Source organism: Mus pahari, chromosome 1 (assembly GCF_900095145.1).
Source record: "Mus pahari chromosome 1, PAHARI_EIJ_v1.1, whole genome shotgun sequence".
NCBI lineage: Eukaryota > Metazoa > Chordata > Mammalia > Rodentia > Muridae > Mus > Mus pahari.
This window is the reverse complement of record NC_034590.1, coordinates 47,295,710-47,319,584: the sequence shown is the minus strand read 5'-3', so window position 1 is coordinate 47,319,584 and position 23,875 is coordinate 47,295,710. Positions and strand designations below refer to the sequence as shown.

The window sequence follows — 23,875 nt, the reverse complement described above, 5'->3', positions numbered from 1 at the left end:
TAACCATCCGTAACAAGATCTGATGCCCTCTTCTGGAGTGTCTGAAGACAGCTACAGTGTACTTACATATAATAAATAAATAAATCTTTAAAAAAAGATATTCCTAGTAAATGGTTATTTTGCTAAATTAAAATTAATTACATACATCTGACAAAGGTTACTATTTATTAAAAGAATGGGAAATTAAGGGGAGTAGTAAGGGTGAATATGATCAAAATACACTATACAAAATTCTCAGAAAATCAACAAAAATATTTATTTTAAAAGAAGAATAGCCAAAAGGAACATTTCGTGAAAATGTATGTCAATATTTACTGTCCTACTACCATAAGTGCAACAGTTCCTCCATTAGCAAGAGCTGTTGAAATGTACTCACTGTGTATATTTTTACAACAGACTAGCTTGCAAGGTATTTTCTGACTGCCACTTTAAATTTCAGAGTTTTGCAGTTAATTCTATTATACTGCGCCAGCTGGTAATGCTCAGAGGAGGAACAGTTTGTTAGCCCTTTTATCTATTTAAAAGAGCACCCATTTCCCTCATACCCTTTCTCTGCTGGGGTGACACACTGTAGGAAACCATAAGAAAAATGGACGGAAGAAGCTGCTGAGCCCCCAGGTTAAACAACCCGGTTCACACTGTACTGTGCTCAGCCTCAGATACTGCAGGGTGCTGTAAGTTCAGTTACCTCCTTCTTTTCCATCTGCACTAATTTCTGTTTTCCTTTTCCCTTTTTGCTTTCCTTTCTATATCCCGAAGGGTTATAAAAGAACTTAAAAGAACCAAGGAAGCTTTTCACATCAGTTTCTGTAGAGAATGGTATCAAATAACCAGTAGGGAAGAGTTCAAGGCTAAAAGAACAGCAAGACTAGCTCAGCTGAGCTTGATAAATGTAGACCTGTAATTCTACTGAAGGCAGGAGAATCCAAAGTTCAATGTCACTTTCAGCTACAGATCAAGTTTCATTCTAGCCCTGGCTAGGCTATGTGAGAACCCTGTCTTCAACATCCCTTTCAAATACATACACACTTCAGCAAGACTGACTTGGAAGTCTTTTTCATGAAAGGATGTGCATTAATTTATTTAACCTTTAGTTTCTTCTCAAAGAGTCATACCAAGAGGCAAACATATGGCCACACAGGTTCCCATCGGAAACACAAGTTTGGTATGTTAAGGCACTGGTGAGGTTCTCTCTTTCACCCGCCCCAACCGCTTGCCCTAGAGTCAACTAAAAATACCAGTATCTCCCAGTATGAGACCAAAACCAAGCAAGGGTAACTGACAGTAAGCAGCAGTTGACAACCATCTGTATTCCTAACAGTTTGCTTATCTATTTATGAATGATCTGGTCTCTGTAGCCCTGGCTGGCTTGATTTAGTAAACCAGGTTGGCCTCAAACTCAGATACTCCTTGCCTGCCTCTGCTCCTTGAGGACGGGGATTAGAGGTGTGTCCCGCCACATCTTGCAAGTGGCAAGCATCTCAACCTTAACTAGAGCATGCATGCATTCCCCCTGCTGCAGGTATTCCTTTTAATAGGTTCAGCTGCAGCAACAACTGTAAAAGGCCAAGTATACATTTCATCCCTTTCTTGACTCTAAGAGGAAAGCTCAGCTTCAGACAAGAAATCAATTCGCTGGGTTTGATGTGAAGCAGACACAGCACCAGGCTCAGCACTAATGAGAGAGGATGGCCAGAGCTCCAATACCCATTTCCGTCATTCTATTAGGGAAATCTAATGACTCTTAAGGAACACAGCCTACTGTGCCATGTGTATGGGCATTATGGACAGGAACTGCTCTATGGCAAAACAAAAACAAAACACATCACACACACACACACACACACACACACACACACACACACACACACGCACGCACGCACGCACACACCATGTTCTAGAATTTCAATGAAGACACTGACTCCCTGTTTTAAAAACAAGGATGTTGTCAATGAGGAAAATTTTTGATTGAAATATTGCCACAGAATTCCACTTAAAATGTCTGACAGTGTAATTCAAGAAGTAGGAGGAACGTGGTCTAAACAAAAGATAATTCCTCTCAAGTTCACCTGGCCCATATATCAGTGCCCTGTTCACTTGTTTCCCAACAAATCTTTCTGAGTTCAGTCCACTTTATCCATTTGGGCAGAATCCTGGTTCCTATTACAATGTTCAGCCCACAAAAACAGAGATTTTTAAAAGGCAAATATGTCTGATAACTACACAACAGCACCATCCCTAGAATGAAGGGGCATACTCCCAACAGTATATAGTTGTAATTTCATTCTAAGTTTCTAAAGTAGAGGACTCATACATAGTCTCATATATGGTTTCTCTCTTCCCTTCTGCCAAGGAGATGTTCTGGGACTGTCTATAACCCTTGGCCTTGCAAGAGTGTAATGAGCAGAAAATACTAAGAGTAAAATGTATTTGTGCCTTCAAGTAAAGACTGTAGACTGCATAGGTCCTGGGGCTTCCCGTCATGCATTCCCCATCTCCCGAATGGCCCAAGCCCTGGTCCAGGTTATCTAATGACCTGTTTCTTCAGCAATGTGAGACCAAACCCTCCCATCTGTAAGCTCTTTTACTTAAAAAGACATAGGCCTTCAGATGGCTCAGGAGAAAAATGAATTATAATAGAAGAAAGGTTGGCTAATAAATTAATGATGTCAAAATAGAACAGACTGGGTTGGGAGAGAGAATTCACTAGGTAAAGTGCTTTGCATCAACATGTGAGTTTGATTCCCCCAAACTCATGTTTGTTTGTTTGGATTGTGTGCTGGGGACAAGGAGGCCAGAGAATAGCCTCTTCATGTTTTAACTGAAACAAACAACAATAATCCAGATGTGCACACACTTTTGTATCAGCACTGCAGAGGTGGACAAAGGCAGGACCCTGCAGCTTGCTGGCACTCAGTCTTCCCTACTTGTTAAGTTCCAAGTGACTGAGGATGTCTGTCTCAAAACCAAACCAAAAAACCAAAACCCCCAAACCAAACCAAACCAAACCAAACCAAAAACCCAAAACCAAACACATGGTAGATGGGGCCTGAGAAAGGATATCTGCAGTTGACTTCTTCTCTTAATATGCATATACACTCAAGCTTACAAACACATAAAAAGAAATAAAACTGACCAAACCACATTTCTCAGAAGTTATCATTTTCATAGCAGCACAAGAAAGCTAGTATTTAAAAAGAGATCCTATGGTTCTGCTTTGCCTGGGTCCACCAGAATATATCCTGAGTGATGAAAACAGAAAGCATGAGGCTATTTCTCTTCTTATTCCATCAGAAAACATCAAATCAGACTTCTATGTGACTCATTCGGGCTGCTCATTTGGATCCGATGGTGCCTTCCAGCTAGATTACTATTTCTTGTAAGAGTTCAAGGATGACAACATACAACAGCATATATAAAAACAAAGATACTGTACTCTGGGAAAATAATATGGATGGAATCCCCACTCCATCCCTGGCTGCCAGATTGGGCAGTCTTGGGTATCCCGGAACTTGATTTGTACACCAGGCAGGAGGCCTCAAACCCACAGGGATCCACCTGTCTCTGCCTCTCGAGTGCTGGGATTAAAGGCATGTGCTACCACACTCTGCTAAGGATGGGATTTTTAATGTATTGAGTCAACAGAGATTTGCACATGGCCTTGCCACAAGCCTCCAAGAACCTGTAGCCAATGGCAATTCACTAAAATGAAGGATTTATAAAGGCATAGTACAGTGATGCAAGCCTCATTAGCCAAAAAGGGATTAAGCGTACATATTTAGCTGTACCCTTTCCATAATTTTCCCCATGTATGGGAGTGGGAGGTAGGGCTGCAAGAACAGGGAGGTAGAGGAGGGTAACCAAGCAGTAGAGATGGACCCATCTATGGATCTCCTTAGTGAACAAATAGTGTTCTTGGAGACATTTTACTGGGGAGGTTTCTGGGCAAGCCTGGATTATTTCAGTGTCAAAAAGTGAATTTTCTATGATAAGCCAGAAAGAAGTTGGACCACTAGTTAGGTGGGCAGACAATGCTTGGTGCTTTGGGGTTTCTGGGGTGCAAATAAATACCTTGCTGATTTTAAGTTTATAACCTCACCAACACTAAAATTCCTTAGGTCCAGATGCCATGAGAACACTTATTTCTTGAATAGTTCAGATTTCTGTAGTTACAGAATCTGGAACATAGAGGAAATCTTTTAAGTACTTAATTTTGATTTAGTCCCATTCTCTATTAAAAAAAAAAAAGTCCAAGAAGGGGTATCTCCAATTAAAGTACATAGTTCTACTAGTCTCTCTAGACAATAAATGATTATTAATTTTTAAAAAAGGTTTTGTTATTTTATATATGTGAGTACACTGTAGCTGTCTTCACACCAGAAGAAGAAAGCATCAGATCCCACTCCAGATGGTTGTGAGCCACCATGTGGTTGCTGGGAATTGAACTCAGCACCTCTGGAAGAGCAGTCAGTGCTCTTAACCGCTGAGCCATCCCTCCAGCCTGATTCTTAAATTTTTACTCTTTAACCCCTAGTCCCCATTTCTTTGATTGCATGTAAGTTTTCCAGATGCAGGGTCACCACACTCAAGTTATTGTAGATTCTACATAGAAATGTGTGTATCCATGTATACAGGCCTGTTAGGCATACAAATATCACAAATTTCTGGAAGCTCAAAGTCAGATTTATACACTCAAATACTTCCAGAGGTGTCTGCTAGGCAACTACGCTTATTCTATTATTCCTATTACAATTAGGTTAAATAGTTTGAGAAATTTCTTTCAGCTATTGTCAGTAGTAAAATCTAAAGCAAAACTTTTTCCAAGATCATATGTTAACTACAGAAAAAAATCTTTCAAAACATTATTAGTTATCGATCCATACTACTTGGCCAGGACAGGATGCTACCTAAAGAGAGGAAAACCAGTACAATGTGTGTGTGTGTGTGTGTATGTGTGTGTGTGTACCACAGGAGCTTTAGGGAGTCAGTTCTCTTCTTTCTGCACATGGGTTCCCAGGGATGGAACTGCAGGTTTGGCTAAAGATATCCTTATCTACTGAGGCATCTTGCCAGCTCCCAGTTAATTTTTTTTAATTTATTTTATTTATATGAGTACATTGTCACTGTCTTTAGACACACAAGAAGAAGATCCCATTATAGATGGCTGTGAGCCATCATGTGGTTGCTGAGAATTGAACTAAGGACCTTTGCAAGAGCAGTCTTAACCCCTGAGCTATCTCTCCAGCCCAGTTAATATATTTGAAGATTACATATGCATTGGTGTAAGCAGTTAGAAACTATGTCCTTAAAACTTTTTCTATCTAAAGGAGTTCTCAAAATGAAAGAATGCTTGTATCAGTACATGAAGACAAAGAAGTAAAGAGAAGATTAAGTTTTCACTGTATGAATAGGAATACTGAAGCAGAAACAGGAGTACCGCCACATGCTTCACACATTACTGAACACTTTTACTGTTCATACGTCTATGCTAAATGTTCCTTTTCTTACTTTTCTACTCAAATTTCTTAAACCTGGGGTTCCTACCAGATCAGTTACCTGCAAACTGGCTTATTTCTGCAGTTTAGGTCATTCTAGGATCTTTGCAGGGTCAAATATGTTAGGCAGGTAAAGGACACCAAAAGATTTCCAAATCTATGTTCTTTCCAAGGAAATTCTGGTATCACTTGAGCTATGTGTACATTACTCAAGAGACACCATCATGCTTCAGATAAACATACCTGTTTGAGCTTCACATCACACATGGTATCTGATATGCCACACTACATGTACAGTGATTATCTGTACTTGCTTCCTTGTTTTGACTAGATTATGTGAATGTTAAAGGAGGAGGAAGTAACTTTCTAAAATGTTCTGCATATTTGATGTAATATACTGACTAACAAAGAATGCTTGTTTACTAAAAAATAGATGAAATTAACCCACAGGCAGGCTCAGATGCTAAACACTTGAAATCAGTGTCCCTCAAACAATCTGACCTGCATAGAAACATTTAACCTTTCAGTGGTCAACAAAGAAGCCATCATTAGACATCTTCAAATACATACTAGCAAATACAATGTCTCTAACTGTCCAAATCATAGGTAGTGATATATACTCTGAGGAGTGGTACACATTTCTCAGCATATTAAATAACATTGATTTCTCAATTTTTCTACTGGAAAAGCTTTCTTATCTAAGAGGCAAAACAAAGCAGTTCTAAGATATATTACATCAATAATGTGAATAGGAACTTAGGACTGGAAGCAGTTTTCCTAAGATCATCTCATGATGGCTCTTCCAAGTTTACTGACAAAAACAGTGTTGTACTAAAGACTGTGTTTCCAGAACATATCACATAAAAACAAAATCTCAGTCTTTAAAAGTAAATGTCCTTAAGACAGGAGAATTTACTATTGAAAAGTTGGTTTTACAATATGAACTAATCAGTACCCCCAGAGCTTGTGTCTCTAGCTGCATATGTAGCAGAAGATGGCCTAATCGGCCATCACTGGGAAGAGAGGCCCCTTGGTCTTGCAAACTTTATATGACCCAGTACAGGGGAAGGCCAGAAGCAAGAAGTGGGAGTGGGTGGGTAGGGGAGCAGAGTAGGGGGAGGGTATAGGGGACTTTTGGGATAGCATTTGAAATGCAAATGAAGAAACTATCTAATAAAAAATTCAAAAAAAGAAAAGTTGGTTTTAATAAATAACCCTAGAACTACATTTTAGTACTCAAACTTCTCTTATTATTGGTTTAATAATTTTCTATTTCCACTACAGTATAAGCCTGATAATGAAGAGGAGCTATTTTCATGTCAATGTATTTGAGACCAAACACAGAACTCAAGGAACATGAGTTATCAAGCACTGAACAAATTACTGGGCACCTTCAGGACAAGCATGGAGTGACAGAAAAATCCAACTGATCACTACTATAGCATAGCACAGTCCAGTAATTTCTTTCCAAAAGGTTTTTAAAAGCCCACTAACAACAGTCTAAACAGCACATGTGATACCTGAGTTAACTGACTATGAGATAATAAATAACCTACAGCTTAAAAGTGGCCTGTGTTATATGCTAGAACAACACTGACTCCATGTAGTGGAAATAACAGAGCAGGCATCAAAACCGCAAATATACGTGAATAACTGGAGACTCACCATACACAAGCGAAGTCACTTAGATGAACAAATGAACTGTAGTAAGGATGAACAAAAGGAAATCGAGATTGTGTGATATAGACAGAGAGAGGTAAGACTTATATCCTGTTCAGTCTCAAAAGGAGGCAACATGAGGATGAACACAATTCCTTGAAAACTTGGATCTCTGAGGTCCAGGTCTAGACCCACTTGGACACTAAGTTCCAGGCTAGCCATGGGTACCAAAACTAAACAAAACACTGGATTCTCATACAACTGAAGACCCCAAAGGGAAAAAAAAAAAACTTGGAAAACATTAAAGGGAAAAAGTGACTAGCTAAACATTTGGTAGTTAACTAAAATCTTATCTTTATAAATCCATTATGATTGTCCTTTGGTTCAACATACAAGAAATACCCCAACACTTATGAACTTATCTCATTTTTTTGCAGAAGCATATGCTAGTCAAAAATTAAGAGCTAGAACAAACATTAGAAATTATCAGAGACCAGTATACATGAGAAAATGAAGACCAAGAAACCGAGTCAGTCAAGGTCATTTGAAATGTATGACCAGATCACTAAGTCCTACCCTTATAGATGTTATCTCTGGGTGGTTCTACACAAAGGCAAGAGTTCTGCCATTACAGTTTTATAGACTGAGAACTTCTGGAGGCATGTCTTTTCCACAACTACACTGAAATGTATAGAAATTTTTCCTGGAAATTCCCCACTTTTAGGGCTTGGAGAGACTTGCTCCGAAACTTAGGGCTCAACTTTCCTGTGGCTAATGCTGGCCATAACATTGCACTCAAAAGGGATAATTAAGGGGGAGGGAATTCGTTAAATGTCAAAATGTATGTAGAGAAAATTTACTGCCAACTCAGAAAAAGGCCAATTTGCCTTTTTCTAGGGGACAAAAGGATCACCAACATATATATAAATATAATGGCGGACATGTTCTTTTAAAGTCTTTCTTAAAAACTGAAAACTCTTCATAGAGTAGCAGTAGTGAAAGCCATCTTGAAAGTGTTATGAGCCTTGTGGCTAATTTACCCAGCAGTCCAGGCGCTAGGTAAGTTCCTCGGACATCTGGGCGTGAAGCCAACAAGAAGCAGAAAAGTTTTTAGTTCAACTCCTGACATGTGGAAACAAAGTCTTGCCCTTCAAGATGAGAGAGAAAACACGGTGTTCCCATCGAAAATGATAAAAGGACAGAGAACTCTAGATGATGTTAATAGGAAGCAATCCAAGAAAAGGATGGCAGTGATCACAGCTTTGAACACTAAATGTAATATTGTATAAATAACTAAGAATAAAAATTCAGTTACTCTGATGCTTAGGTATAAAACTACAAAAAAAAGGAAAAGAAGTTCTGGCTGAAAATGCTTTCTTGATTTGGGGAAATGTGTTAAGGGAAGAGCACACTTTCCCAGTAAACTAATCCTCAACATATGTGATTTTCATAGTTGTCCTTGAATATATTTGCTCTACAGTTTCTGGCTGCTAGGCCCATGGGCATCCTGACAAGATACACTGGCTTTCAGGATTAACTGTTCCACATGGTTAATAAGCGTAGGCAGTGAGCATTTGGGAAAGAAATTATTTCAGAGATCCTCAATGAACAGATACTGGAGTGAAGTAAGCTCTTCCTGAATGAACTGGGCCATACCTTACAAATAAAAGATCGTGGTGACACAAGGACATTTTAGTTTACAGCAAAGGGGTAGGGGAAGCTGAATGCGAAATGTTTCCCTGACTCCAATGGAGCACACTCTCAGGGTTAAATGGCCCTCAGACTTCTATCTCTCCAAGGACAAACACAATACCATTTTTCTCAATTCCCACTTGGCATTCAGCACTACACCTTTCATGCCATTCCTTCTGGAGGGAAAAATGCAAGTCTAGAAAAATAGCAGGAGAAATACTATCTTGATGATGTTTAGATGCAGTTAAATAAAGAGAACACAAGACATTTAAAAATCGAATCAACTTTGATCCTAAAACAGAAAGAGAAATTAATCCTACTGAAACAGAAAGCATGAAGAGTTAAGGTAGTGGGTTAGAATTTGAGTATGCAATAAAGCACCATTAGGGATACTGGTCTTAAAGAGAAAAACCTGTCATAAACCAAATGAATACCCTCAGGATACTCCTCAAGAAAAAACAGCAGCGGAATGGAAGCATTTAGCAGCACAAGGCTGGGGTCCAGCCCAGATGACAGTTTAACTAATGGTGGAACACTTCATTTTTGAATCTCTTCTATAAAGCGAAATGTTCCATAATCTTTAAGGTCCTTTCAATTCTTCAAGGTCTCAGAAATAAATCAAGCGTTACGTCTCCCAAGTTAAATTATTGTATGATGCTATTCCTTAAGCTTTGATTATGTAAGCTAAATAGAATAAAACAAGAGTCTGAATCCTCCTTATTTAAATGAATAGGATATCACAATCTGAAGTAATTAAGTAATCCAATAATAGTAATGTTAAGATGGGGCTGTGCTTGTATGCCAGATGGTTCTGAGCATCTAGAGACCTCCAAAATTCAAAAAGTATGTAAGAGGAAGCAATGTTGAATACTGAGTCACAACTACTAATAAAACACTGACAATACTTAACAAATAACCATAAAATGCTATATGTGAGTGACCCTTATGCATACATTAACAGCTTTGCCTCCTGTACTGTGAACAATTTTCAACCTAGAGATTCTGAGTACTCTGTGTAATTTAACATACAAGTTTTTCCTGAGACTACAAAGAAACACCAATCTTAATATTGCTTAATTCCGGCTGGAGAGATGGCTCAGTGGTTAACAGCACTGAATGCTCTTTCGAAGGTCCTGAATTCAAGTCCCAGCAACCACATGGTGGCTCACAACCATCTGTAATGAGATCTGATGCCCTCTTCTAGGCTGTCTGAAGACAGCTACAGTGTACTTACATATAATCAATCAATCAATCTTTTAAAAAACATTGCCTAATTCCTGTGTGTACCATGATTTTAAAGCACTTGCTGTCTAAAGTCAGCCTTCTAGCACACACTTTTTTTTATTTGACAGAACTCCACAGACTTTTAATTCCAAATAAAAAGATAACAAAGAATAAAAACAGCTTAATGCCAATATTCATCTTTTTCTGCAGGCTGCTTGCTTATGGATCTAGCACACACTTAAATAGTCTAAAGAGTAAGAATTATGGACAGCTTGGTTTGCAATTAAAGCATCAGATCACTGAACTAAGAAAACCAGAAATCAACCAAAGGTTTCCCTTCAAATAGATTTTGTATTTATACTTAGTAGTAAACCACTACAAATTCCCTATCATTTTAGACTTGCAGGTCAGACAAATGGCTTTGTTCTGTTTTCTATTCAGAAAAGAGTGAGTCAACGAAGCAATAATTCAATGAAGCAATGACTGGCCTATTCCCAAGGCCGAAACAAAGCCTGGGTATGTGTCAGAAAGTTTGGATTAACTAACATTAAACAAATGCCACTCCAACCCCTACAATCACATACTCAGTTAACCCTTTCCAAATACAGATATTAGAACATTAAGACTACGATGGTGAGCAGAGATGAGAAAATTGAAATATACAGAGGCTAAGGCAAAAATTTAGTTCAGGTCAGACAGAAATCTCTTACCCAATTACAGTATAGTAATTAGGGGTTACACCAGAGAACAATTTTGTTGCTGTTTTGTTAAGACTGTGCATCTATATACATAGCCCAGACTGGTCTTGAATTTATGGCAATTCTCCTGCCTCAGTCTCTCAAATACTGCCATTACATGGGTGTAACACTATGCCCAACTTAACATTTCTTAAAAAGGAAAATAGAGAAGAGAGAAGGGAATGGAAAAACAAAGAAGTCTGATTGCTTGCCTTGCACTGGCATGCAGTATTTTTTTCTTGTTGTTGTTGCCAGAAGTTAACACACTCCTTGCTGGTAGCCTACTCCTGGTTTTGTATAGACAATGAAAGAAAGCTCTGAGAGCAGATTTCCTAATGACTGAAAAAATCTGAACAAAAATATTTATTGTTGTGAACATCATATGGAATTCAAAATTCCGTGTCTATAAACAAGGGTTTACTGAAACACAGAAACAGTCATTCATTCAAATACTGTCTATTGCTGCTTTCCTACTGTGATAGCAAAGGTGACAAGTCAGGACAAAGACTATACATCCTGCAGAGTCTAAAACTTTCAACAGACCTGTCTTCTGATTCAGTAAAAATATAGTAAATGGATAAAAGAGAAGAACTGAATTGGAAACAAAAGTAAGACACACATGGAGTACTACTCAGCTATTAAAAACAATGAATTTATGAAATTCTTAGGCAAATGAGTGGATCTGGAGGATATCATCCTGAGTGAGGTAACCCAATCACAAAAGAACACACATGATACGCAGTCACTGATAAGTGAATATTAGCCCAGAAACTTAGAATACCCAAGATACAATTTGCAAAACACATGAAACTCAAGGAGGAGGAAGACCAAAGTGTGGATACTTCGTTCTTTCTTAGAATGGGGAACAAAATACCCATGGAAGGAGTTACAGAGGCAAAGTTCAGAGCTGAGACAGAAGGAAGGACCATCCAGAGACTGCCCCACCTGGGGATCCATCCCATAAACCACCAAACCCAGACACTACTGCATATGCCAGCAAGATTTTGCTGACAGGACCCTGATATAGCTGTCTCTTGTGAGGCTATACCAGTGCCTGGCAAATACAGAAGTGGATGCTCAAAGTCATCTATTGGATGGAACACAGGGCCCCCAGTGGAGGAGCTAGAGAAAGTACCCAAGGAGCTGAAGGGGTCTGCAACCCTATAGGAGGAACAATAATATGAACTAACCAGTACTCCCCAGAGCTCGTGCCTCTAGCTGCATAGGTAGCAGAGGATGGCCTAGTAGGCCATCAATGGGAGGAGAGGCCCTTGGTCTTGCAAAAACCATATGCCTCAGTACAGCGGAATGCCAGGGCCAGGAAGCAGGAGTGGGTGGGTTGGGGAGCAGGGTGGTGGGAGGGTATAGGGGGACTTTTGGGATAGCATTGAAATGTAAATGAAGAAAATGTCTAATAAAAATTGTTTTTGAAAAATAAAAAAGTAAGACACAGGAAACATTGAAGTTTATGTCCACAGGTTGTCCTTTCAGTGCACAGCAGAGCAAGTCTGGGCACAATAGCAATGGGAGAGGTGCATGGTCAGACTTTGAGCAGTTTTAATAACACTGCCAATACAGAAACTTTCATTATTTACACCTGAAAATTTTGTAAAAATTGAAAATCATATTGGCGTATGTTTTCTGTACTAGGTAGAAGTGGACACAGAGAATAAGGTAAGAGAGTCCCTAAGTCCAAAGTTAGAATAAGAACCCAGATTCCTCCTGTTTCTCATGCCAGTCACATGACTCTTTTAGGCTCTACTCCTTCTCATGCAAGTGAGGTTTGCTGAGAAACCATAAGAGTATTAATTCTCTCAACTCCTAAAACTGCAGGAAGAAATAAGAATGGGATGGGAAAAGACAAAACAAACAGAACTAGAGGCATCTGAATGCAAGGATGTGAGTTTGTTCCTTCCCTTTCTTAGGGGCTTCTGGATCAAAGATGCATCCACCCACAAATCTTTTATTCTCATTTCTGCCCTGGGGGCAAAAGCAGCATTGTCTGAAAAATGCTTGCTATACTAGTAAAGACCCAGGCACAAGTCATGAATATTATTTGCAACACAGGCTGGGCTGGAACAGTTAGCACCTGCTTAACCACTGTACTCCAATAAACAAGGCTCGCTATCATCTCGTACACGCAAGCAGTTTGGGATGGTACAGTTCCGTTTACCTACTGTGGTAATCTTAACAATAAATGCCATTCTGGCCTTAGAAAAGCAAAAATAATACACTGTCAGGTCACTTTCTAAGGGCAGTAGAAATGAGCATATTAATTTGTTGGTCAGCTTTCCAAAAGTCTGTCTTTGTCTAGCACAAACTCCAAAGCACAGAGCACAAGGTTTTTTCACAAAGTTTCCTCGATCTAAAAGTTAGTTAGGAACTTTACATCGGAAGAAAAATGTTTTTAAAAACCCACTGAAGGAGCTGGAGAGATGGCTCCGTGTTAGGGACATGTGCTGCTCTCCCAGAGGTCCTGAGCTCCATCCCAAGCCAACATCACTCCAGTTTCACAGGATCCTACACACTCAGGTACAGACAGACCCACCCTCCAGGAATTAAAATCATTAAATGTTTTAAAAACTATGAATATTAAATTTGGAATAACTACAGGGTCCAACAGTTCCACTGCTGGGTACACAAAGCCACGTCTACATAATGTATAATGTCATAGAAGCCACATGGTTTCTAATAGCCCCAAACACAAAGCATTTCCAGATACATACCATCTTTACAATATTATCTGGCAATAATCAATGCTGCAACATGAGTAAAACATCCAAATACTATGCTAATCACTGTATGAGTACGTGCTTTATAATTCCATTTGAATTTAGTTCAAGAATTGGTAAATGGACAGAAAGAGAAATTAGATTTCTGACTGCCAACAAGTGAGTGGAAGGAAGACACATGGGTAAGACTGCCAGCATGCACATCAAGAACATAAACAGTCAGGCCGGACAGACAGACAGCTCAGTGGTTAAAAGCTTTGGGTGCTCTTCTGATGGGCACTGCACACACACTGTACACACACACACACACACACACACACACACACACGTGAGCAAAATAAACATATGCATAAATATATCTCAAAAAATGAAATACAGGCAGTGATGGGTGTATGATTCTATAACTATAAAGAACAGCCAACCATATTGTATTTGAATGGTGGTTTTGCTAATGTATTATTCCTCATGAAGTAACCAGAAAACTATTTACTCAACTGCTTTTTTTGCTAATAATGACATGCTTAATATTTTAGATACTTGAGACTGAGCTTTACAATGAAGACGTACAATGAACAAGTCAGGTTTAATCAGGTGCACGGATGTCCTTTAGTGGACATTCTCTTTGCATCACGATGAAAGTAATGATCAATTTCAAAGTCTTGTGCTCACAGAGAAAATGTTTTTCACTGCAGTCTTTGAAGGGTTCATGTAGGAGAGACCACTCCAAAACTTTGACGACACCAATACAAGATTAAGAATAACATACCACTCATTTCAAAAGCAGAACAAGAAAGAAAAGGTAAAACCTCTGATCTCTCCCATCCTATAACAAAGCTAAGACTGTAGGCCACAAACAAGCAAGTTGACCACATTTTGTCCACGCAGGCCTGCAGATGCTGCTTACCGCCTGGGTCCCCGGGCCTTGCTTCATCTTGGGTGTGGCAGCTCCATTTCCGACAGCCTCCTCCTCAGAAGCAGCACTGACCTTACTCAGATCCACTTCATCTGCAGTTTTGGTGTCTGGCATTTCTGAAGTGAACATGGGTTATTCAGAATGAGCACATTTAATTAACAAAAAGAAGAAGGTTCCTCTGTGCTTTAGTATTTACACAACAAACTCCAGGTTTCAATCGTTTTGCTTTTTTTTTTTTCCATTAAAAGTCAGGAGCTGGAGGCATTTCTGACCCCATGCTGAGCTACTCCTTATCACATGGTTCTGTGACTGATTCCCAGATTTTAAACGAGGCTAGAGCTAAAGAAGTTTCAGTTTACTGTCTACCAAGTGTCCATTTCACCAATGCTTTCTCATGAAAATCTATGAACACTCTTGTGACAGTACATTCATGGGTGCAGACTAACATCTGAAACATGGCAGTCCATTTTGGACACCATTATAGCAAAAGCTATTTGGACAGTAAAAACAAGAAGCCACTGGTAATGAGGTAAAGCTTCTGGGACTACAATCTCTTAAAATATGCTACTAACCCTGATCTATGCACAGGTTTAATCGACAACACTAGACAATTTCAGTAAACTCTTATTTCTTCCAAAAGCAAACAGAGGTAAAACAAACAAACAACCCAGAAAAACAAGCAACCAAAACAAACAAACAAAAAACAGAAACACTTTTCCTTCTGAAAACAGCTTTTTAAATCTGTTGTTTTGTTTCTGGTATCTACCAGTCTGCCCCCATACTGACCATGCTCTCAGCAGACCCTACAGTCATAATTTCTTCTACTGAGCCACCACACCATCCACACCGTCAAGCGAAAGCAGGAAGTGACAATGGATGATGTTCAAGGCAAATCTAGTCTTCTGACACTTCTTTAAGGGGGAAAGATTGCTTGAATAGTCATAATTTACCATGATACTACAAATACAAATGGAAACACTGTCTCATTTTTATGTGGTTGCTGATAATCCAGCGACACTAGTACTTTGGCAATAAAACATCCCCTGTCTAAAATACTGCAGTGTCTCTCATCCAAGAATAAAACATTAAGATCATTCACTCTAACAGCAAGTGTGAACCTCTAGAAGGTCTTAGATTGTGAAAATCACATTCCTAACAAAAGAACATTCAAAATTCTGTCTTTTCCTTTATAATTATACAACCTTACTAGCAATTTAAAATAGGTAGACATGTTTACTAATCAAAGAATTAAAATCTGTTAGCTTTCATACAATTCAGTTTCATTTTAAAGAATCTGATTAAGGAATCCCTTTACAAAATCCCTCGAGGAAAACATTTATGAGAGAATTACTGTATTATAAAAGAGGGGTATGGTTAGAATGTGCTTGTTAGTGTAACCTCAACTTTCCTATACCCTATCAATGGAAAATATGTACCAGCTACAACAGTAAACATTGATTACTGAGACTCTGCAGAACTGACTTGGTTTAGACAAGCACCGACAATCTTGGTTTGCTTAGCACAGTGATCAATCAATGCTTTTGAAGAGGCAATGGTTCACATTGCCTTCTAACAGACTTCTCCCAAATCAGCAGCTAACTGACTCATAAAATAATCCATGAGCGGAATGCAACCTCCACAAAAAATACCCTTGGCTATGAGATCACACTCAGGTGCTTTTTTTTTTTTTTAAGGCAATGTGACTAGGGACTTTCCTCAACCCTGGCTATTTTGTGAAGAAAGCACCAATGTCTTCACCAGTGGCTACTTTTTTTTTGTAGTTGGAGGTTGAGCACCAAGCCCGTTTTAAGTCCTTTCGGTAACAAAACAAGTAACTCACCTACACAAAATATATCACCCCAAAATCACATTAACTTTTAAAACTTCCTTCTTCAAGCCTTAAAAACTTTGTACCATTTCTTAGTATCTTCACCACAGTTATATATACACTTAAGAACAGAAGTCTAAGACTATGCCAGTTTCTCTCTCTCTCTCTCTCCCTCCCCCTCTCCCTCTCCCTCTCCCTCCCTCTCTCCCTCCCTCTCTCCCCCTTTTTTAAATCTTTTCTGATCCAGTGCTACAGACACACACTTCATAGTTCCCAGATACTAGGATCAAATTGTGATCCCAGAACAAGAAGGAGAAATAATCCCATCCAGGCTGGCCCAGGACAGAGCACCCAAAGAAAGGAAAACAGCCAGGCATCAGCTTACAGTCACTCCCATGCTCTGAAATGTCAACCTGCCAAGGTCCCCAAAATAGACTTCTTGTTGTGCCTTTTTTAAAAAATTAGAGACTTCATTTCAGTGTTAAGATAGAAGCCAGCCTGAAACTCAATCTAAAGACTGAATCTAAAAACTCAATCTAAAAACTGAAGTCACCAAAACCCCCACACCAGCTTCCTTAAGTCACCTAACTGCTGCTCTGGAAGTTGGGGTTTAAAACAGCCAAAAAGTCCTTCATCTGGCCATAGTACTCACTGTGTTTAAACCACCTCTCCAGAAACAATTTCTTTATTTTTGTTTATCTCTCTCCATACCCCATACCCACAATTCTAACATGTACCATTCACTATTCTTAAAAGCATTGCCAACAGTTAAACAAACAAACAAAAAACTATCACGAAAGCATCAGAGCCACAGTACAGGGTAGCATGTGGTGGTGACACAAACGTCTGCATCCAACTGACCTTCCGGACTTCAGAAGACAAGACTGACAGCCATTCCGACTCCAGTTTCAGCTTCAGTCTCAAAGGCCATAAGAAGTTCTATTCAGTGAGTTCATTCCACTGAGCAATGGTGGCTTCTCTTCACTCTCTTTGGACATAGTTACCCATCGGTGGAGCAGGCTGCTTGTGTTGAGCAATCTGCTTAGTGCAGCTGCTTCACCGAGATAAGCAGACACCAGGTCTGCCTGGTGACAGCAGCGCAGCAGACTGGGCTTGGGCGGAAATCCTGTATCCTATCCCCTGTGCTGTGCAGGACCCTGAATTCCCAGACTCTGCCCAAAAGCAAAGCAGCAAACCTGGAGGTCTGTTTCTCAGGCAGGAAAAGGAGGACGAGTACACACCCCCAACTTAAGCAGTGACCTAATATCACTGTTTTAGACGTTCATTTCATTCAGTACTTCTCAAAAACAGCTGTTCATGAAACCGACCTGACTTTAAATTCTCTTACAATACACACAGCTATGACTTGGAAAAGTTTCCAATTTGTAAGCAAAGCACATTCATTTCAGCACTATATTCTGGGGTTCTAAAGAAAAGAACTAAGCTGTTTGACTATCTAACACTGTCTGAGATCTGCGTACTGTCTTCCGGATTTAGAAGCTGAAATGGCTCCAGTGTGACAGAGAATGTAGGCTTGAAAAAACAACAACAACAAAAAAGCTTTGCGCCTGTAATACAGGAAGTAAAATCTGTCCAACCCAAGATGACACGTGTTTTGACAGCAGTGACTATTAACTTGGCAACTTACATGACTGAGCAAGTAGGACTTCAAACCAACAACATCGACATTCTAGAACACAACAGAGACATGATCCTTAAGCTGTTAATTTTTATAAACTGCTTTGCTTACCTGGTGCTGGCTCAGGCCTGTCGACAGGTAGAATAATTTTCTCTGGTTCTTCATGAGTATTCTCCATCTGCAGGGTCTCCCCAGGCAGGAAAGCACATGCACTCTCTGTATAAGCATTCTCTAGCTGCTTAGTCTCTGCACTGGAGAGTGACGGATTACGGGTTTCCACTTTCGTCATCAGTGTGTTGGAGGCCCTGACTTGCTTGATGACAGCCTCCACTATCCTAGTGGCGGTCTCCTCTATGGAGTCTGCTCTTGTAGGCACATCTGCAGCTTGGGTCGAGACCATTCCAAGAACAGTAGTGGCACTACTTTCCTCTGCTGGGACAGAGGCCTGTGCCACTTGCTTCATGTCAGCTTGAGGGACACTGTTATTGATTGCTGAGAGCCCTGTCTCTGTGGGGAGGTCCCTGGCAAGAGGCGGCATTGGTTTTTCGACTGGGGTCTCTTTGGAGTTACTCGTGGCACAGCAAAGGTCTGTTCCCTCCAGTGTCTCTCTCTTGCAATCAAGTGGTTCTATCTCTGGGGTTATGACTTCCTGTAAGTCAGTGACACCTTTGTCCAGTAAAGCTTCTGGCAAACTTGGAGTCATTTGCTTCTCTTGGTTTAACAACTCTGAAATTGGGATGTCTTTGATACAGTGTGATGCATCCTTTCTTCTGGGCTCAGCAGTAGCTAGTAAAGCATCAGGCACTGTAACATCCTCCATCGCACTTCTGCTTACCTCACAGGCATTGGTTTCCCCTTGGAACTGAGTATGCTCCATGCCAACATTGAGAGCAGAAGGGTGATTAGAACGGAGTGCCTCAGACGCACCTGGCAGCCCACTTGGCAACAGAGATGAGCCGCTCTGCTCTGTACTGGAGGCTTTCTGCTTTGAATTGGCAGACATACTCGTTCTTGGTGGCACCAGGCTCTTTGCAGCCCCACCTTCAGTCAGCAGGGAGACCTGTGGGGCCACTTCCTTGATGTCTTTAGTTTCTGTTTTCAGACAGGCAGAGGGTGTGTCTGGTGAGTTACTGTGCTGCCGTGCTTTCTCCTCGGCACAGAGGGCCGACACAGGTTTTTCACATAGTCTTGGTATCTCCTGCCCAGAGGGCGGTGTTCTCTGGTCTTCCCCTGACATTTCTGAAGAATGCACGTCTTCTTTAACTGAAGAACATCTCATTGCTCTATCTTTGCCATCTTGCCCCAGGGTTGTGGAACTTTCTGGAACCACTACACTGCCACCTTCTTCGGGCAGAAGAGAGTCAGAAACCAAAGCAGCTTTATCCACGCTTTGTAGTAAAGAGTCGCTCAGCACCTCAAGTGTTGCTGTTGGGCCGGAACCCTCCTGTTCTCCACCAATGCCTACAGGGCTGGTATTCCCCATGCTGGTCCGAAGCTCTACAGCAGAGGGTGTAGGTGGGTCAGTGGCCCCGTCTCCTACCTTATCGGTATCACTCAAATCCCTTCCATCTGGGCCATCTCGACAAGCTGTAGCTCTATGGAGCTGAGGAGTTGTTGTTCCCTTTTCTTTCTGGGAGGGGACAAGAGAAAGTGCGTCATCTTTGGTTACTGATTCACTCTCTGGACTGCTTGCCAGAGAGAAACTGCTGCCTGGAGGTGATACCTGGTCTGGTGCTAGTTCTTTCTCAGTCTGGGGGACAACTGAAGGCAGATGTGGAACATCCTCAAGCACATTCGTTAAAGGTGTATCTTGTTTCAAACCATTTCCTTGATTCTTTGCATCTGAAACACAGAGATGACAACCCCCCACAGATTTCTGGGTATTTTTCACAGTGTCAGAAGTGACTGTGTCAGCTTGTGGGTCTTCTGGGCAGAGGGTGGTGCAAAGCTCTTGCGTGCTTGCCTGCACTGCTGTGCTTTCAGGCAGGCTAGCTTTACCACTGCCACGGTCTTCCAACCTGCCACTAGAAGTCACTGTGCTCTGCTGACATGCAGACTCAGCAGAAGGCGTGCCAGCCTCAGCTGTAGAACAGAGCAAGGCCTGGCTACTTAGGCTCTGAGCAGGCTGTGCATGAGACTCTGAGTTCTGTTTTGGCATTCCATCTGGACTTGGGCCTGACATGGTTAAATCCAAAGGTGATGCTGTCTTACAAAAGCCTGCTATGGGAGTATCAGGTTCTTGTCCACCTAAAACCTTGTCTTCTGTAGCAGCAGCAGGAAGCACCGGGGAGCTCTGGTCACTTGTGGTTCCCCCCTCACAGCCTCTCTCTTGAGTTTCCATTCCTGGTTTTTCAGTGGGGATTTCTTCAGGGCTCAATGCAGGTGAAGCCTCAGCAGGAGTGTTAGCACCCACAGCACTGGTGGCAAAGGCATGGTTTGTAATATCGGCTTTCTCCACGGGTTCGCTTAAAACTTGAACAGCAGTTGCTTCAGCTGTGCTACTGTCTGAATTCTCAAGTCTTTCCTTTGTGCCTTCCCCTACTTGAGGCTTATTGCTCTGGGTGGTAGCATCTGGGGTAAGTAGGCTATGTTCCAGTTCCCCTGCCTTTTCTGGGGCACCGACATCTGTTGAAGAGCTGTCTGGTAGCTCCCCTCCAGAAGGGTGCTGGCATGCATCTGGTTCTGTGACCATGGCATCCTGCAGCACACTGCTCCTGCTGCTCAGTGGCTGCGGACATGTGGTCACTCCAGAATAGTTTGTTCCAGTTACTTCGTTTCTGTTTCCACAGGACGGAAGGCCTTCTCTGCCCTCCACTCCACAGGCCGGTACACTCTGAAGGCAGCTGTCTTGATGACATGCAGACCCGGAGTCCATGGCAGATGCTGGCTCCACCTCTTCCCCTTTTCTCCCCGAATCTTTATTTTTCTTATGTGAACAGAGGACATTTTCTTCCTCAACCGCGCTTGACAAATCACAGGAACTTTCAGCCGTCCTCCCAGGCCTCCTTCGGCAGCACAGAGTGCTCTTAGTTTCTTCAAAAGGAGGCTGCTGGTGGTCAGAAGGCTCTGGTACACAGGGCACACAAGACGAATCTTGTGCTGTCACCATTAACGGCATGAGATTGTCCATCTGCTTCAAATTTGTTTTCTAGGAGGAAACCAAAGATAACTTTTAAAAATTGATCATGAAAAGAAAAGGGGGGGTTGCTGACTAAGAGAAAAAGGTGTCACTGATACCTGTATGCCAAGTCTCGTTGGACAAGAACTGTCTTTCCGGGCCTTCTACCTATCTGCCTCAAATACTGATGTAAAGACACAATATAACCAGTTTTAGAACCCCTTTCAAGCAAAATACTCAGCCATGTAACTACATTCCCAAAATATGTTCAACCCAAAATATCTATACTTTTAGAATTAGGAATTCTATGTATCAGTTTAATAAAAAGTGGGTTTTGGGCTGTCCATACAGCATATTAAAGAAAAGACAGCGTATACTATTACCCAAACTAAACTCTTAACTACTGTCAAGGGTGTTGTGGTTTGAGGGCACTAAAAATCTGATCAAAAAATGGTTTTTAGCACCTTAAAATTAGTTTAGTTTTGCTCACTTCTTTTCTGAGACGAAGTCTCACAATGTAGAGGAACTTGCTATGTATACTGGCTAGTTTCAAAATTCCTCAACCCTTCTGTTTCTTCATCCTAACTACTGAGATTGTACTCACATTACTATGCACAGTGTAAAGGTTTTTAAAAATTAATTATATGAACAAATACAGCAAATAAGAAAGAAATGGCTAAAACAATCACAGTTCATCAAAGTAATAAAAATAACATAATACTGTTATATGAACTATGAAGACAGCCTAACTATCTAATCTAGTCTTCTGCCTCTGAATGTGTGTATGTGTGTATGTGTGTGTGTGTGTGTGTGTGTGTGTGTGTGTGTGTGTGAGAGAGAGAGAGAGAGAGAGAGAGAGAGAGAGAGAGAGAGAGAGAGNTGTGTGTGTGTGTGTGTGTGTGTGTGTGTGTGAGAGAGAGAGAGAGAGAGAGAGAGAGAGAGAGAGAGAGAGAGAGAGAAAATGAAAAAACTAAATAAAATTTACAGTTGGTCAGAAGTTATTAATTAAGGAAAACAAAGACCGAGGAGCTAGCTCTGCTGAAGAATGCATACTTCTCTTGCAGAGGGCCTGAGACTTCTATTTTCAGCACCCTAAATCAGGCAGCTTACAAACACTTCTAATTCTAGCTGCAGGGAATTGGATACCTTCCTGTTTGCATTTATCTGCACATACTCCCCGACAACACATATGCATGGGGTGGGATGTATGCACACATGTGCGCACACACACACAAAATTAAGTCTTAAAAATAAATAATATAAAAATATCATAGACATACAGACAAGGCTCAGGAAAATAAAACCAAACAAATAGAACTGCACCTTTAGTGAATTTATAATATCAAAATTCAGATATAGTGCTATTTATTTGGTACATAATTATTTTAAAATATCTGTTCTCCATTTCTTGTCCTTTACAATACCTTTAAATACAGTCATTAGCATGTCTCACTTATCTGTTTAATCTGTAAATATACTATATCATCAGATTGTTCCTACTAATTAAAGGTACCATAAAGTTTGCAAAGAAGAGTATAGTCTGCTATCCTTGCTAAAGTCCTTTTGTTAGAGTGTACTAAAAACCAGATTCTCACTAAACACATGTATGCTGTACCCCAGAAGAGTACACTCCTAAAAGTTAGGGCAGCAAATCAATACCCTTAATCAAGAGTAAGCACTGCAGACCAGGGAAGTAGGTAGGCAGTGCTGTTTCAAGAATGGGAGAAACAACGCTGAAATGGGCAAGCTGAGTTCCCTCAGTTAGATGACCATCCATTAAATCAGAGAGGAAAAGGTAATTTCCAAACAGTCCATTTATACAAAAATGACAGGCTGGAAACAGATATCATTCAGAAAGGCAGAAGAAGGCTGGAAAGATGGCACAGTGGTTAAGAACACTGGCTGCTCTTCCAGAGGACACAGGCTCTCCTCTCCCAGGACTCACATGATGGCTCATAACCATCTGAAACTCCAGTTCCAGGGGATATGATGCCTTCTTTTGACCTCTGAGTGTACTGTATGCACATGATACACACAGACACATATACACATACAATGCATGCACATGATGCACAAGCATTCATGAAAAGCAGAACAACAATAAACAAAAACATAAAAATATTCCAAAAAGGAAAGCCAGACAGACTAAACCGTTTCATATCATCATAGTGAAGAATTCGTTTGACTTGCTTGTCTCAAAAATAATGCCTCTGGTATTGAGCTGACCCTAGATGACCTCAAAAAAAAAAAAAAATTATCAGGCTGGTTCCAAATCAAATTAGCTCTGAAATAAACTGGGTGGAAAAATGATCTAAGATTAGCTTCTCAGATGCTACAGATCCACCCATGTGACATCCATACCATCCACAATAAATGCTACTAAGAGTCTGTAATGATCTTATGTCTGGCAACCATTTTATCTTCAGTGCTTGAGTGGATTATAAAATCCTTAGTTTTCAGATGGTCTTTTTAACTGTCAACAATCCACGTAAATACAGCAGCTCTATCATCATTCACTGGACAGCAGTGAAAAGGTTTTCCTAAGGAGTTCTCTTCTTGGTCATTAGCAACACTCTAGAAACTCTGGCCTTCTTTGTTCTAAAACACTGTAAAAAATACATTTCTTTTCACAACAGGAAAATTTTGTTCCACTTGCTACACATTTGTACATCTACAGTGCCTCTGAGTACCTTTTATTACTTCAGAAATGTGTTAAGAATTTAGTCTAAAGATCCCAGTCCTCCAGGCTAGCAAGACGGTGGCTCTCTGAGTAAAAGCACTTGCCATGCAAGCCTGAGGACCTGATTTTGATCCCCAAACCTATAACAAAGGGAGAAC

General features: G+C 40.7%; 1 protein-coding gene across 7 annotated transcripts in view; it reads right to left on the bottom strand.

Moving 5' to 3' along the window:
• The window catches only part of Akap13 (A-kinase anchoring protein 13), a 289,605-nt gene that overhangs the window by 120,641 nt on the left and 145,089 nt on the right, over window positions 1-23,875 (bottom strand). For all 7 annotated transcript variants that reach the window (XM_029539287.1, XM_029539292.1, XM_029539294.1 and 4 more), the window contains exons 7-8: window positions 18,031-21,067; window positions 14,444-14,568 (exon numbers count right to left, since the gene is read on the bottom strand). In XM_029539287.1, the coding sequence (XP_029395147.1) occupies window positions 14,444-14,568; window positions 18,031-21,067 (3,162 nt within the window). The remainder of the gene's footprint in view (window positions 1-14,443; window positions 14,569-18,030; window positions 21,068-23,875) is intronic.